The 15,879-nt window shown below is 47.9% G+C and overlaps 1 protein-coding gene across 2 annotated transcripts in view; it reads left to right on the top strand.

The window, feature by feature from the left end:
- The window catches only part of ROBO3 (roundabout guidance receptor 3), a 167,914-nt gene that overhangs the window by 101,448 nt on the left and 50,587 nt on the right, over positions 1-15,879 (top strand). For both annotated transcript variants that reach the window (XM_044437609.1, XM_044437608.1), the window contains exons 3-7: positions 4,223-4,380; positions 6,940-7,060; positions 7,705-7,843; positions 10,336-10,463; positions 11,952-11,963. In XM_044437609.1, coding sequence (XP_044293544.1) covers positions 4,223-4,380; positions 6,940-7,060; positions 7,705-7,843; positions 10,336-10,463; positions 11,952-11,963 — 558 coding nt within the window. The remainder of the gene's footprint in view (positions 1-4,222; positions 4,381-6,939; positions 7,061-7,704; positions 7,844-10,335; positions 10,464-11,951; positions 11,964-15,879) is intronic.

Below are 15,879 nucleotides of genomic sequence, written 5' to 3'. Positions count from 1 at the left end.
CAAGTGGGATGAACAGTGGCTCTGGCTGCCTTTATGGCAACGGCTGCTTCTCCGATGCATTTTACGGCCAGGGAAGTTTTCCTGTCATGCCATAAATAGCCTCTGACGGCAGTTGTGCAATAAAGTCGCGGCATTTCTCTGTAATGGATATAAAATGCTGAATTATTTTGGCGAGGAGCGGCTGATTAGGGAGCCACTCGGAGGGAGGGATAATTAGTTGTGCAGCGGTAAATACAGGAGGCAGCCCAAGAGGTGGTGAGCTGGGGGTCCTCAATCATTCAGGGGAGTTCCGCGGTGGGAGCCATGGCAGGGGAGCGAGCAAGCCACAAAGCGGGGCATGTTGAAAGGGCTCTGCCAGTGGGAAGGCAAGTCTTTCAGACAGATTTGGTGGTGGTTGCCATAAGAATATGCTAGTCCCACTTCCTGACCTGCAGACATCAACCACCTGGAAACCCCAATCCGACACCCTCCAGATGTGTTGGACTGCAGCTCCCACCATTCCTGCCTTCCACTTCCTGTTGCGTGTTTCGCAGTGGTGACCAATTCTCAGTACTAGATGCTGAGATTACAGATTTTCAGTAGCAAGGCTTGCAAGGTTTACTCAGCCTGGAAACTATCATGGCAAAGGAGAATTAAGGCTTGCAAGCCCCAAGATTCTTCTCTGGCTTACCCCTAGAATGAAACACTGCTGCTGAAGGAAGAAAACTCCAGCCCCCATGGGGAGCCCCCGAGGTCTCCACCAGAGCCTTGCTTTTGCCCTGAACAGCATTCCTTCCCACCTGCCCACCCCGGGTGTTTCAGTGCAGAATCTTCTTTGCAATGCCATCCCCCCGCAGAAAAGTTTGTTTGTTTGTTTGTTTAATTTAGAAAATTTTTATCTCATCCTAAACAATCCAATTGTCTCAGGACAGTTTGTAATATAAATAAACAATAAATACAAACACTCAAAGAATACAATAACAAGATAGAATGCGACTGAGGATATTAATATTAATAAAGCCAGATTAAAATTATTTGAGCTTTAAAATGCTAGGCAAATAGAAAAGGTTTTTACCTGGTACCAAAAAGCATATAACGTTGGCACCAGGTGAACCTCTCTGGGGAGCGCATTTCACAGTCGAGGTGCCACCACAGAAAAGGCCCTCCTCTGGGTGTTCATTCTCCTAACCTCCTTCAGGGAGGGTTCCCGGAGCAGAGCCTCTGTTGCAGATCTTAGGGGGCCTGGAGGGCATATAGGGAAAAAGGGTTGTTCAGGACTCAAGCCCTTAACTTCATTCAAAGTTAATGAATTTGAATGGATCTGGAAATTAATCAAGAGCAGCCACTGTTTCTGACAGTGACTATTCCCCCACTGATGCCTTAATGACCTGCTGGTAGGACCATCACTCAAAAAGGATCAACAAAGGTGGGAGGAGATAACAGCTCCCCTGTCTAGCATAGCTTAGCCTCAGGGAAATGTGGAAAAGGTAGAGAACACTGAGAAGCATCCATTCGGTATTTAAACGTGGGAGGATTGCATTGCCAAAAGTGGAGAGATTGCCTCCCTGCCTTTTGGTGCACTTACTCCATCTGCCTTGCTGCTGAACTGCACCTCTCCTCTCTCTCTTACTCTGATTCCTGCCCCTGCCCTTCGCAACGGTGCTCAAGTTAGCCAACAGGCAACCTATCTTGTCGATCTCCCAGTACTTTACCCACTCCCCTTGCTGCTCCCTTTGACAGCTGAACCATGCGAGGAAATTAATCAGGAAACACTGCACATATTAGACAGTGGCAAGTGTGCTCTTGTGAGACACTGACACAATAACAACAGCAACAGCAAGAAATTATGAGCATATTTGCATATGCCTGAAGCAATCCTTTTTTTTTAAGCCGGCAAATGAAAAGGGGTAGTGATCGGAGCAAGGAGGGGGTTACGGCAAGGAGACAAGCTCAGTCCTGCTGCAAAGGTGCTTGAGAAATGTCTTGGAGGCAGTTGGGAGACTGAGGAAGAAGCGGGAGGAGAGGCTAGGGCAAGCCTGATCATCCAGCCCACTTTGCAGCAGCTCTGGCTCTGAGTCTGCAGGGTGCTCACCAGGAACTGAGCCCTGTGCACAGCTGCTTATGAGGTCAATAAGTAGTCTGTGGATGCTGGATGGATGGATTCCAACTGGGCTCATCCCAACCCTCATTTGGACTACAACCACCATGGGTTGTGCTGGCTGGGGGTGAAGATGGTTGAAGTACAAAACATCTAGAGGGCTCCAGGAATGGGGAAGGGTATATACTGATTATCAGTGGCTGTCCGGGTTTCTTGACAAGGTCCGAGCTTGGATTTGGACCTTCTTTATGCAAGTCAGCTCTCAGCTACTGTGGCCACATGCATGAGAACTCACCCAAATGCCACTGGGGACTGTCCAGTTCTGCACTGAGAAGGCTACAACTGGGCTTGCATGGTTTGCCTCCGCCCAAGTGCATTTGGAACTGAAGGATCCAAAGAGAAGATGCTGGTGAAGAAACTGGCATGTTGCTGCACTTGGCAAGGGTGAGGTGTGTGTTGCTCAGGAATCCCAGTGCCTCCCTCCAGACCGTATGGCAAGGCTGGCCCTACCAGGGCATATGCTGGATATCAGAGGGAGCAGCTGTCAGGCTGGGTGTTGTTTCCTGCGTAGGAGTTGCTAGTTCCTGCTGCCCTTAAAGCCGCGGCCAGAGACAAGAGAGGAAACAAGCCAGAGGGAGGTTGAATACAACGGACATGTCCTTTGTGGGTCAGCTATGCAGGACATAGCAGAAAGTCTTGCACTGACAGAACAGGTCCCACTGTAGTCCTAGCTTTGGGCATTACACTGGTTTGGACTCCTGGCATCTTAAAGGGATACAGAACTTGGCATGTGTTTTGCTAGATGGAAAATTGTGTTGGTTTTGTTCTCTGCCTGAGCTGCCAGTATGCTGCTTCATTGTCATTTTTCAAGATTACAATGCTTTAAGGATGCTTTCACTGTCCCTGTAAAGTTAATAGCCCAAGATGCTACCTGATACACATTCAGAAACATGCGAGGGCAGTGGCCCTCCAAAGCTGCAGGTGGGGACTTTTCTAGCCCTGCCTGGACCAGACACTGTGCTGAGCTGATCAAGAGAAGCAACTTCTTTTAAGACACCAAATCACTGCAGATCATGCTCCATATGGCATCAAGGAAAGTGGGAGCATCTGGGCTATACTGTTGAGAATGGTAGGGCGATCACCACCTGACACCAAGTCAGGCCAACACAGCACCATCTCCATGGACCATGGAGATCTTCTCTGGTCCTTCCTGGAGATAAGAGAGATTGAATGGGACCTCCTGCATGCCAAGCAGGTATTCTACCACTGAGTTATGGCTCAATGCAGTCCTATGGCACAGGAAGGAAAGCACCAAAACTGGATGCTGGTACCTGCTCCACAGCCTCCCTGGCGCCTTACAGCCAATCATAAGAGAAGCTATGCTGAATTACAACCTCATGCCCATGGGCCAAATCCTGCTTCCTGTGATGCCTTAGACGCTTCCTTTCCCTGACCAGAGCCCTTGTCGCTGGCAGTCTGTCATTTGACGGTTTCCCAGCTTTCTTTCCATCGCCATTTTAAAAGGTTGACATGTCTCTCCTAAGGCGTACATACTGGCAGTGACAGCTTTAAGTAACATCCCCTTGGCCTTCAGTCCTTCCCATCACCACCGTGCAGCTCCTGAGAGCTTCTCCGAAAGGGAAGTCAGTCTTTGGGCTGAAACAGGTTCAGCACAGGTTCCTCTTCCCACAACCAGCAGTTGGTAGGAAGCCCACGGCTCTACAGGGGGCATGGTGCCTTTGACACATCATGGCTGGCAAGGCTACAGATCGGTCTCCCCTGGCTTTGCTGGCCTCACAGATTTTAAAGGATCCATTCTGCCCTCCGTAATTTCCCTGTTGCTGCACAAAAGACAAGCGTCAATGCCACTGGCAACACCATCTGAATTTCTTACAGCTAAACCAGACGAGCACAGGAGTTTTCCCCCTCTGGTATAAGGAGGCCCCTGAGAACCGCTGACACAGACTGAAGCTAAATTAATTCCATCTGTGAACACTGGCATTTTGCAGTCTGGTGCTGCAGTAGTCAAGGAGGAACAGCAGAATGTCTGCAGGTGTTAACAGCAGTTCACATCTCTGCCTCTCTCTCTACTGCTTTGGCTACCCCCCTCAAGGGCTTGCTCACACCCTCTTCTCTTTCTTGTAGTCCTGAGAGATGACTTCCGACAGGCTCCCAGTGATGTGGTTGTGGCTGCCGGCGAGCCAGCTGTGATGGAGTGCATCCCACCGAGAGGACACCCAGAGCCCACAATTTCCTGGAAGAAGAACAATGTTCGCATCAGTGATAAGGATGAGCGCATTACGGTGAGCTCATAGGAGAGAGCCACATCTTTGGAACCGGAAGTGATACTGTGCTTTCTTCAATCAGAAAGATGTCTGTGCTTGTGACTACAGCAGGGTTGTCCAACCTGTGGCCCGTGGGCCGGATAAGGCCCTGGATGGCTATAATGTGGCCCAACACAAAATTGTAAACTTACTTAAAACATTATGAGATTTTTTTGCAATTGTTTTGATAACTTGATTGTGTGGTTCTTGAGTGTGAACTTTGTAGAAGACAATGTTGTGTCACAATGTCCCAAAAAATAAACGTAAGTGTGCTCTCTTAGGATTATTATGTGAGGACTTTTTTGTTTATCCATGGTGGCAGATACCATGAAAATTATGCACAGACCTTTTTCTTTGCTCATCAGTTTTCGTTAGTGTTTGTTTATTTAATGTGCAGCCCAAAGCAATTCTTCTTCTTCCAATGTGGCCCAGAGAAGCCAAAACACCCCTGGACTAGAGCATGAGTCTTGCTGTACTCCTTTTCAGCCAGTCACTTTTTAGTAGTGCAAGAAGAGAAGCAGAATTATAAGAAGAGCTGGGAATACGCATGTTCCTCTTACAGGCAGCTGTAGTAAACCTACAATAGAGTAAACCTACACCATCAGATCCCAGGAGCATTAGAAGCTACACGATAACAAGTGAAATCCATCCAACTCTCTATCACTGATTATTAATTTATTCCGAGCATTGTTCTTCTGCTCCTTGGGAAAAAAGTCTTGTAGAGCAGCTTACACGCAATCAATAAAAGCAAGACAAGCCATGTCTGCCAGTTTACAAGAAACAGCACAAAAGGAAAAAGTAGTACAGAGGGTAGAGGGGGAAAAGAGGTGGGTTGGACACCCCTGGACCAGAGTATGAGTCTTGCTGTACTCCTTGTCAGCAGGACTGGTGGAATGACTCTGCTTTCAAGCTCATCTCTCTCCCCTGCAACCTGCTGGAATGGCTGCCAGGATGGCATTGGTGGGAAGAGCATAAGACAAGAGGTGGACTCAAAGATGGGTGCAATGGTCCTGCTTCCCATCTAGTCCATCACTCTCCACTCTTGACAAGCAGCTGGGTCCTTGGGATCTTAGGCAGAGGCCTTTCCCATTGCCTACTGCTAGAGATAATTTGAGCTAGAGGTATTCGGGACTGAACCTGCAACTTTTCACAAGCACATGTGTGCTGTGCTGATCACAGCAAAATATTTTGGAGAGCATAGCAGGACTGAAGGCGAGTGTAAGCACTGAAAGGCAGCATCTTGGGCTGCTGGTCCAGGTTTGCCAGAATTGTACTGAAGTCCAAAATGCTGCTGCAGGAAAGTCATGCAGCACTGTCCTTAAGTGCACAGAATGGGTGCATCTTCTGGAAATGGCCACTGCAAAGGCTTCAGCCTGGATTGGGCTTGCAACATGGCTATGCAGGGGACCTGGCTCTTCCACACACCCCTTTGTGGCCTCAGTTCCCTGGGGCTTGGCATGGAGCTCAATCCCTTACAAGTGCCCGGAAAGCACTGGGAGGGCTTGCCAGGAGCTCAGGCTCAGGTTCACTGCAAAGTGGATCAGAATCCAGGCAGCCAAGCCCAGGGAATCTGACAGATTCCCATCCCCAAAGGGGTTCCTTGCATGTCCCTAATCACAGCCCAGATCAGGGACCCCTCCACCTGAAATTTGCAGCATCAAAAATGCCCCCCCCCCCCGCCGAAGGCCTGGGATCTTTTTCTAGCAATGTGAATTGCTGGCACAAGAGACTCAGTCTGGATTAGAACTGCAGAGGTGTGTGGATAGATGGATGGGTGGGGAATGTTAAAGCCACCCCCCCCAGCCCCATGCCAGGGTCCCAGTCCAAATCCAATCCTTACTAAGGTCCCAGTCACAGTGGCAGTTAGAAAGCAAACACATGGAACCCTGCAAGGGAGAAGACTCAGCCCTCAGTGCCACTTCCCCAGGGATGAGGTGCAAAGCTCCAATTCTGAGGCATGTCCTTGAGGAATATCTGGGCAAGGTGAATATCTTCACCTTCGTTTGTGATGCTCCCTTTGGGGTGCCTGCTGTAGCAGCTGCTTTCTAAGGCAGCCCAGAGCAGATACAGACCGGTGGACCCACAACAATGCCTTTGATGGTGCCCAGCAGTGTGTGTGTGTGTGCGTGTGAGATTGAGAGACAGAGAATGGATGGTGATCTAGAATGACAGAGAAAAAGAGAACAGGAGATGTGTTTGCTAGCACAAGGCCTGGGGGACAGAAAAGTATGCTTTGCAGTGAAATAATTATGGAAAACTGTCACATCAAGCAGTTGTTTTGCACTGTGGAGCTCAGATCACACCTGTCAATCTTTTGCACACCATCTCTAGAGCAGGTTAGTTGTACCTTGTGACTTACCGCAGCCAATCTGAGGCAGTGGCCAGGATAGGTTCTCAAATTGCCAAATGCGCCTGCAGGCCCCAAAAGCTTTGCATACCCCTAGTCCCAAGAGTCTTGGCATTCAGCAAAAGACGAGCCCAGGAAGGTGAATATGTGTGGATATTTAAACAGAGTTTCTTGTTGGCTTTTCACTCTAGATCCGAGGTGGGAAGCTGATGATGTCCAACACGAGGAAGAGTGATGCTGGCATGTATATCTGTGTGGCCACCAACATGGTGGGTGAGCGGGACAGTGAACCGGCAGAACTGGTGGTGTTTGGTAAGCCGGAGCTGAAGAGCTGGGATTGGGGGGAGGAGGACATGTAAGATGGTTTTATGGGGTTATGTTGGACTGTGGGAATTTTGTAATAGGATGGGGGGGCAGGGAGAGATTTCCCATACCCATTCTCAAACTATTACGTGAACCAACATCCTCTTCTGAATTTTTACTTCTCCGAATTTTGTGACACAGAGCTCCAAGCAAAGACTGATGCAATGTACAAAAATGCACCAGTCAGGGAGAAATGTTCAGCTGTGCATTCTGTAAACAAAGTTGCAAAAATATGTATATTCCCTAAGAATGCAGATATTTGGAAAAGTGTACACAAAAGTATTTTCATGCGAGCTTTTTTTTTAGAGTCCCAAACTTCAGGATGAGCCTAACTTAAGATTAGAAAAATTCTCAAGGTTTAAAACAAGTCAAACTTAATACTGAAAAACTTTCAAAATGCAAGAAAGTGAAATTGACAGACTAACCTAGTCCGAAACAAGACACCTTGTGACTTTTTCTTCTCTCTCCTTCTGCCACTCCCTTTTACGTATCTATCCATCTTCCTTCCTGGGCTGCTTGGATGGCAGCCACAGGCATCAATGCTGCGTCTGCCCTCAGTTTTAATCCCCTGACAATATTCTTGTTCTTGGCAGAACGGCCCACGTTCATCAAGAGACCCATAAACCAAGTGGTGCTTGCTGAGGACACGGTGAATTTCCACTGTGAAGTTCAGGGGGATCCCGTGCCAACATGCCGCTGGCGCAAGGAGGAAGGAGAACTTCCACAAGGGCGGTAAGTGGAGCTGGGGGGACCCGGGGTGTGTGCATAAGTTCGGGGTGTGTAAGGAATTTGTTTCAGGGTGCAAATCTGTTGGACAGGCTGGGCTTGGCCCCCAGACTCTGGCCTGCTTCGCAGCAGACCTGAATCTGAGTTCTGGGACAGTGTGTCCCATGTCCATGGGGCACTCGCAAGGAATCTATGTGCCGCACAAGCATCCTCTCTCTTCCCCACCTCCTGCAGCCACCTTTGTGCTTTTGCACCTGAAACCAAAGAAGAAGAAGTTTTCCAGTCATGCTCTGCTTTGTGAGCTTCTGCCCTGCTTGGTTCACTTTGCAAGCCTTGGCTCACTTTGTGTGGACTTCCGCTCTACTTGGCTTGCTTTGCAAGACTGAGCTGAGCACAAGAGGAAGTCTGTGACTACTAGAGGAACAGATTCCACTAGGGTTCATTCCAACCCTATTCTGTGCACGTGTGCATGCTTGTTTCTACTTGCAATCCAGGAGGAAATCTATATAGCAGGTTCAAGACTGGCCCTTTTTAAGCATGCATCTCCCTATCCATAAATAAAGGCTGCCAAACACTTTGTACTCCGGAAGAGCCGTGGAAAGTACCATGGAAATTGCAAGCAGTAACAGTAATGGCTGGAAAAGATCCAGGCCTCTAGAGAAGGCTTGTTCTGATCTGTGGTGGAGCCTGAAGAGGTTAGCTGAACAATTTCAAAGTGGTGACATTGTTCAGATACCCTTGTCTTGGTTTCAGGGTGACCAAGAGCAATTCTGCTTAATTCCCTTAATGGGGCATTAGGCACAATGGGGTTGTTGAAAGGTATCATCACAGGCAAGTGCACAAGTCGCTATGCAATTAAAGAAAGCTGTCTTCACCCCCCCCCCCCCCCAGGAAAACCTACCTTCCTCCTTCCTTCCTTCCTTCCTTCCTTCCTTCCTTCCTTCCTTCCTTCCTTCCTTCCTTCCTTCCTTCCCTTTTCCCCTTTGGAGACGGGAGCCCCAATAGGGAAGCTCTTCTCAAACGAATAAGGAGGAAGATCAGTTGCATTCATGAGTGACCCTAAAAATGCATGCAAAATTGCTAATAGGGCTCCAGCAGCGTGGAACCCTCTTTCCAGTTCTCCCAACAATCATGGGTGGTGTTTGGTATGGATGATCTTGTGGCTTTAGGTTTCCAGTCCCTGTAAACAAGTGCAGAAGAAGCTGCACATTAATTGTTGCTTCTTGCCATCGGGGAGACCAGCGTTCAGGCAAGTGTGAGAAGCCACAGCTTGGGAGAGGCTGTTGCTCAACAGTGGAGCACATGAGCCACATGCTCAAGACGCATGACCTGGGTGTTCTCTTGGGATGCACATGAGAAGCTAACACTGGGAGGTGGAGGAAGAGTTAGGAGCTGCTCCCTTCACAGGGCTGGAGCCCCACATCTTCTGTTTGGAGCCCGTCATCTCTGGCATGCCATCTGCCCCATCGCTCTGCTCCTCCGGGGTATTCACTGAAATGGAGACACAAGGGCCCAGATGGTTTCTGTTGTGTCACATTGCTCTGGATGAGCTGGGCTTGTGCCTGCATGTGTCTCCCTCCCATTCCCCTTTGTTATCACTTTGCGAATACGTTTTATGTATTGTAAGTCACCTAGGAAGGCCTCGGCAGCTACGGGCAGTCTATAAATACACATATAAATAAAAGAAATAAATAACAATTTTCCCTTCCACTGGAATCCTTTTGCCTGAGTCTGTTTTCTGAAAGCAGATGCCCACCCCTCCCCTGTGTAGGCATCCTTATTTTACCAATAAGGGGAGTCCTAAGGAGGCAGAAGCCTTTACGGACAGTCCAAGGGCGAGTTTAGAGCATGTGTGAATAAGCATGTGTACGTTTCTTTGTCCTTGGCACGATGATTTCAGCACCTTTTCTCTTGCCTTCGGTGTATCTCGCTAGTGCTTGTTCGCAGCATGTTTTCTCGCCCCCCGGCCCTGCCGTGGAAGTGGTCAACCGAGTCCTGCCAAACAAGACGAGTCTGAGGCTTCCTCCCAGTGGCGGAGCACTAATGAAGAGGGTCCTGCTACTTGTGCTTGGAGGGATATTTAATGGAGCTGGAGGTGCAGGGGCCAGCATCAGGGCTCTGGGGGCCCTTGGGCAGCCCTCACCCTCAGAGTGGAACTTTCTCTCTGCCCTTGCCTTGCCTTGCCTTGCCACCAGCTCCTGCTCCTCCTCTCCCTTTTCCCAGCATTGCTCGCCCTTGCTCGCCTGACCAGCAGAGAGCCAGTGGGCCACTAAGCAGGGGCATCTCCTGCTTCCTCTCCTCACCATCCCTACCACAGGCTGAGCCAGAGCCAGAGGCAGCTGACTGAGCAGGTGGCAGGCTGAGGAGGAGGGACGAGTCCAGGGGCTCTTCTCTGTGGCTCCTCACTGGGCCTGACCAGGTCTACCTTTGATGCCACGCCGCAGCCCCTTTTGCTCTGAGCTGGGCCTCAGTGGCGCACTCCTTCTCTTCCATCCTAGATCGGAGGTGCAGCATGACAACACTCTGCGCATCAGCCGGGTGAGTGCAGAGGACGAAGGCACCTACACTTGTGTGGCAGAGAACAGTGTGGGCAAATCGGAGGCGTCCGGCTCTCTCAGCGTCCATGGTAAGTTGGGCTTAGCTGCTTATGAGGTTCTGCGTCAGGTGAGAGTCACTGTGGAGAGGGAAGAAGATGCATCCAGAGGCGGGTTGTGCCTCTCGCCAGGCACCCATAGCCAAGGCAACTGTCTCCAGCTTCATTTCTTGTAGTGCTGATACAGCAACTCTCACACCAGAGGCTGACGGGAGCAGAGGGGCTGTATGAAAACAAGGATTCAACCCACAAATCATGGAACTGGCACAGGCTTTCCATCACCTCCATTTTGTTTCACTTACCATTTTCTGATTCATCATTACATTTACTTGGGAGTAAATCCCCTTAAGCCCTGTGGGGTTTACTTCTGATTAGGCTTGCGTATAATCATACTCTTGATATGGTTCCACCCCCAAAGTAGAGAGACAGGGATACCTTTTAAACCTTGGTGTTTCCTTCGAAATCAAGCACATCTGGTTGGTTTATTTGAAAGGCATTTTTTTTTGTTTGTTTGAAAGAAAGGCATCCAAACTTCAAATAAGTTTATCTTATCTCTCAGGTTTTAAAATAGTGAAGCATGGAATAATACTCCCTGACTCTGTATTTTTAACAGGCCTGCTTCTATTGTGGCACTTTCTTTGGAGCAGCATTTAAGACTTTAATAAAAAGAGCTGCTGGAAGAAAGATCCACCCACTCTTTTAAAAAGTCATTTTTAGATACGCAACTGCTGCTTGCTAGAATGATAGCCCCCACTGAGTGGCAAAGATGGCAGCTATTTTGATGGTGGTCACCATTTTGAACTTCCCAAAATGCATCTCAGAACATGGCATTCTGGGGACAAAAGAATTGGCTGACTCTTCCTACTGGATCTCTGATTCCTTTCTTTGGTCCATCACCTCTGACCATTTTTCTGGAAAAAAATTACTGAAAGGTGCTGGAGCAGTTTATACTGTGTAGTCTCTTTCCCAGACAGGTTATTAGGTGATGTAGAGCCACCTATGAAAGTTGTCTCTAGCAGCATTCATTCCTTAAAATATCAATCCCTCTAAACAATCCCAAAGGATCTAAATTGACCACCACTACATAAATAAAGACCAAAAGCACAACACTGTATTACTCTTTTAAAGAACTACATTAAAATCCCTGGCCAGCTGCAAAAGAGTAAAACCAAGATGAAAATCAATCCCTTTTCTGATATTAGCTTAATTCTGGTCAATAAAACTCAGCCAGTACAGGAAGGCTTTATAGCATGAGCCAGGGATTCTCCAGCATTGGCAAGTCCCTAGCTTTGGTACAGAGGCAGGGAAGTCTGTGACTTTGGATGTGGCAGACAGACTCCAGCTGTATTTCACATGTATGTGGCAGACAGACTGGTTAAGCTTTGGCCTCTGGTACCCTGTGCTCTCATTCGGGACCTTTTTTTTCACTGAAGCGTTGAGCACTCATCTCAGCTTAATTTGATCCAACTCATCTCATACTTTTTTTTGTTTTGTTTCTTTCATATGTTCTCTTTCTTCCAGTTGGCCCATTCCGTAAGTATTCATTTCACCTCATTACACTGCTGCATGCTGGGTTGATGGAGGGTTGCGAGGGCAGGGGACGTTGTTTGGGTTTGTGCATGTGGCCTTGTATTTGTTTTTCTTTTTAAGCCACAGTGTTTATTTTATGTGTGATTCTGTGGGTCTCATGCCCCATAGGTCTCTTGTCAAAAGGAACAGTAGGTCTCTAGATGTTTTTGACTTCAGCTTCCAGAATTCTTGACCATTGGTCTTGTTGGCAGAGGCTTCTGGGAATTAAAGGTCACAACTTTAATTGATCTAGATCTTTGAACAATTGATCTACCCCTGATCTAGATCTTTGAACATTTTCCTTTTATCTTAGTTGAACAAAGCAAGGTAGCAAAGCATATGAATGCAGCCCAGGACTGGTTACATAGACTAATTTACTATGCTACCCTATGCTAATTTACTCAAAAGTAAGTCTTACTGTGTTTGCTGGGTAAGGGTGCATAAGATTACAATTTTACAAGCCAATGCTATGCATGTCTCTTAAGAAATAAGTCCCATTAAATTCAGTGAAACTTATTTTCAGGTAAATGTGTATAGGATTGCTGCCACAGCCTCTTGCTTATTTTGTAGACCTAGAATTCCACTGCAATCTAAACTGGACCTATTTCTCCCATTTTATTTTTTTGTAAAGGCTGCCCTAAATTCTGGCATTATGCCTACCAAGCCTTGTTCTCTAACTCTCCCAATGTTTTTGGTTTGTTGAGATGCCTCTGCTAGGTTCAGAAAACACAACCATCCATGCTCAAGCATTGAGTATGTGTGCCTGTAGGTTTTTGTTCACAGGTTGTTGTTGAAATGTGAGTTATCTTGTTGCCCATGTTAATATATCATGGCATGTTAACCATGAACAACCCATGAAGAGAACTCATGTTTTATTACTGCGTAATGAACCATTGTTGGGTGTTCACCATGGTTTGTTATCTCAGCTGAATTCAGACAATGTGATTAACCTGCAGTTCAACAACAACCCACATCCATATCTTGAATGTGAGTTATTGCTTTGCCTGAACCCAATCTCTACATTCTAGGGGGTAATTTGGCAATCAAATGCCCATGATGGTTTATTTCTCTTACCCCAAGATTCCATTCCTCACTGTAAGCTAATACAGTGGATTTTAGCCCACCCCATTAGCCGCATGGCTCCCTGGGCGGGCTAATAAGTCCAAACATGTGTGCTTGAAAGGAGGACACATTTCTTCCATGCTTTTCCTCCATTTCCCTTCCTCAGCTGTTTCGTCCATGTCAAATTTTCCATGCAACCTCCCCAGAGCAGGGCCCTACGCACTGTTGGCTCCTGCCATCTCCAGCCTGCTGTCCCCAGCGATCGGTACAAGCCAATATGGCCAATTGTCAGAAATTCTGGGAGTTGTAATCCAAAATATCTGGAGGACACTAGGTTGGAGACATCTATCATCATCACCACCACCACCACCATCAATGCTTATATTTTTCTCAGACCCAATAGCTGAAATGTGGTCTGTCTGTCCACCCATCTGTCCCTCCGTCCGTCCGTCTGTCCTTCCTTCCTTCCAAGCAGGACTGAACTTTTTTTTTTCTTTTTCTTTCCTGGAATTGTGCATGGAGGCATGTTTTTGCATGCCAATTAATTTTGGTACTCTGACTCCAGTTAGCTCTACATGCCTTTCATTCACATCTGTGGCTCACATATCCCCGGCAACTGGGGGAAGAGCTGAGCTTTCATTTGTGTCCAATGGCAGGGGCTGTTGGCAGGTCTCCTTCCCATCAAGAGCTTATCAGGGTTGTTTTCACTAATAAATCACCCTTGGAAAAAGCCTGCTGCTCTTCTTGTAGCTGCAAAGATAAGGGCCCAAAGGTGAATGGAAGATCTGAGCTGATAGGCTATGCGGTTTCCCTGGTTCTCCATTCTTTACTGCACCCAATTCAATTTCCTGCCTGGGGGAGGTGGGAGGGTTGCGCTGCCATTATCTCTTATCTGCATGCTGGTTTTGTGGGCGGCAGGAACATTTCCTCAGCCCCCCAAGGTCATTTTTGCCCATGCTCGCTTTTTCCCTTTGAAGTGGAGACGCACCAAGGGGTGAGGCATTACTGGGGGTAGGAACGAATTTCCTGAGACACAATATCCCTTCCATCTTCCAGGCTGGATAGCCTTTGAAGTGATGCCTGGCACATGTGTGTGCGCAAGTGTGCTTGCCTGTGTCATCCGGGAAGGGGGCTTTCCAGCAATCATTAACCAAAATGCCAAAATTGCACCCCCCCCATCCTTCTCCCCCATTTGCATTTCCATTTGATTATGAAGCAGGTGTTGCCTCCACAAGGCAGCAGGCTGTTGCTGGGGGGCGGGGTCAAAGGTCACTCGACTCACATCTAGGCAGAGGTCTGAATGAGCCCCCCTCAGTGCCTGCGACCACCCTCAGCTGGATCCGGCTAAGGAGGCTGCTCTTCGGTTGTGACGCCAATGGAGAAGCCTGTGCCGGAGGGAGACGCTGCTGCCAAGGCCTCCCGCCTCCCCCCATGGCCTCTAATCACAGGGGACAAAGCCTGACCCTCAGCAGAGGAGGCATGGACTTGGCCGGACACATCCTCTTCATGGCCACCCTGTCCTTCGGGAAGTCCTGTTGCCAGGGAAGAGGCTAACCCTGCGGAGAGCATGACACGGTCACAGCCTCAAATTACAAAACCGTGCGCAGGCGCTCATGGACACGTGCCTGATCCCAGTGCTTTGATGTTGGTTTTTCCTTTCTCAAGGGGGGGATTTGGTTACTTTTGGCACTTGTGTCAAGACTTCAGATGTCAGGCTGATAAGATCAAGGCAGGAAATATCCCCAGCACCTGATCAGCCCAAGACTCTCATCAGATGCTCTCCTGGCATCTAGGAACGTGCGCCCATTTATACCTTGAGCCTTCAGAGATAAGGCTACTAAAACTTGCTTGTTTGAGAGTGTTCCTTTATTTGTTCTAAAACTTTCAGCACTAGAGCTCTAAGGGAAATTGCTGAAAGCCAGAGGTTAAGCCAGGAAAGAACCAGCCCTTTGCCCAGCACCCTAAAAGATAACAAAATAGGTCCCTAGGAGGTCTGTCTGGAAGGAAAATTTCACAAGTTAGGATCCACCACTAAAAACACTCCTTCTCTGGGCACCACCCACTGGACTCCAGATGTCAAGGCCCTCAAAGAAAAACCTTCCCTAAAATATCAACATAGGGGGAGTTGATAATGGGAACAGGCATGCTTCAGGGCCCCCATCTCTGGTCTGACCCAGTCCAGTCACTCTTCATCCTGAAATAGGGCAGCTCTACCATCATTTATCTATTTATTGGATTTCTGTCACACCCTTTAAGCCAAAATGGCTCTCAGGGTGGTTACAAGTTTATTATAACACAGCAAATACATAATAAAGTGAATAGCATTAATTTAACAAATATAAACCTAACAGTAATAAAATCACAATTATGAAGGAAACTCCTGGTCTGCAATGGATGGATAGAAACCCACAAGCAGTTATGACAGAAGCAGGCATCACCACCACTATCTGTTTAGAGCAGGAGTGAGCAAGGGCTGGCCCTCCAAATATTTTTGGATTACAACTCCCATTGTCCCTGGGCAATGGTTATGGGAATTGTAGCCCAGAACATCTGGAGGATGCATTGACAAACTGCTGCCCTGGAGGGAAAAACAAGAATACAGGCAGGAAGGCAGTGGTCTGGTTGCAGATGCTTTCAGTTCTTTTCTTTCCTGCAGGATTTAAAGATTTGTCTTAACTGAGTCAGTGTCAGAGCTGGGCAGTTCCAGTCCAAATCCTTTCTGGACCAATTCGCCACATCCCCCTCTGTGAAACATTTTCTTTTGCCAATCAATACGTATTAAACATCAGCAGCCTTTTCATTCTTTCCATGGAAATTC

The sequence above is a fragment of the Varanus komodoensis genome, unplaced genomic scaffold (genome assembly GCF_004798865.1).
Source record: "Varanus komodoensis strain SLA01 unplaced genomic scaffold, ASM479886v1 scaffold30, whole genome shotgun sequence".
Taxonomy (NCBI): Eukaryota; Metazoa; Chordata; class Lepidosauria; order Squamata; family Varanidae; genus Varanus; species Varanus komodoensis.
The sequence above is the reverse complement of the archived record's forward strand: the minus strand, read 5'-3'. Positions and strand labels throughout refer to the sequence as shown.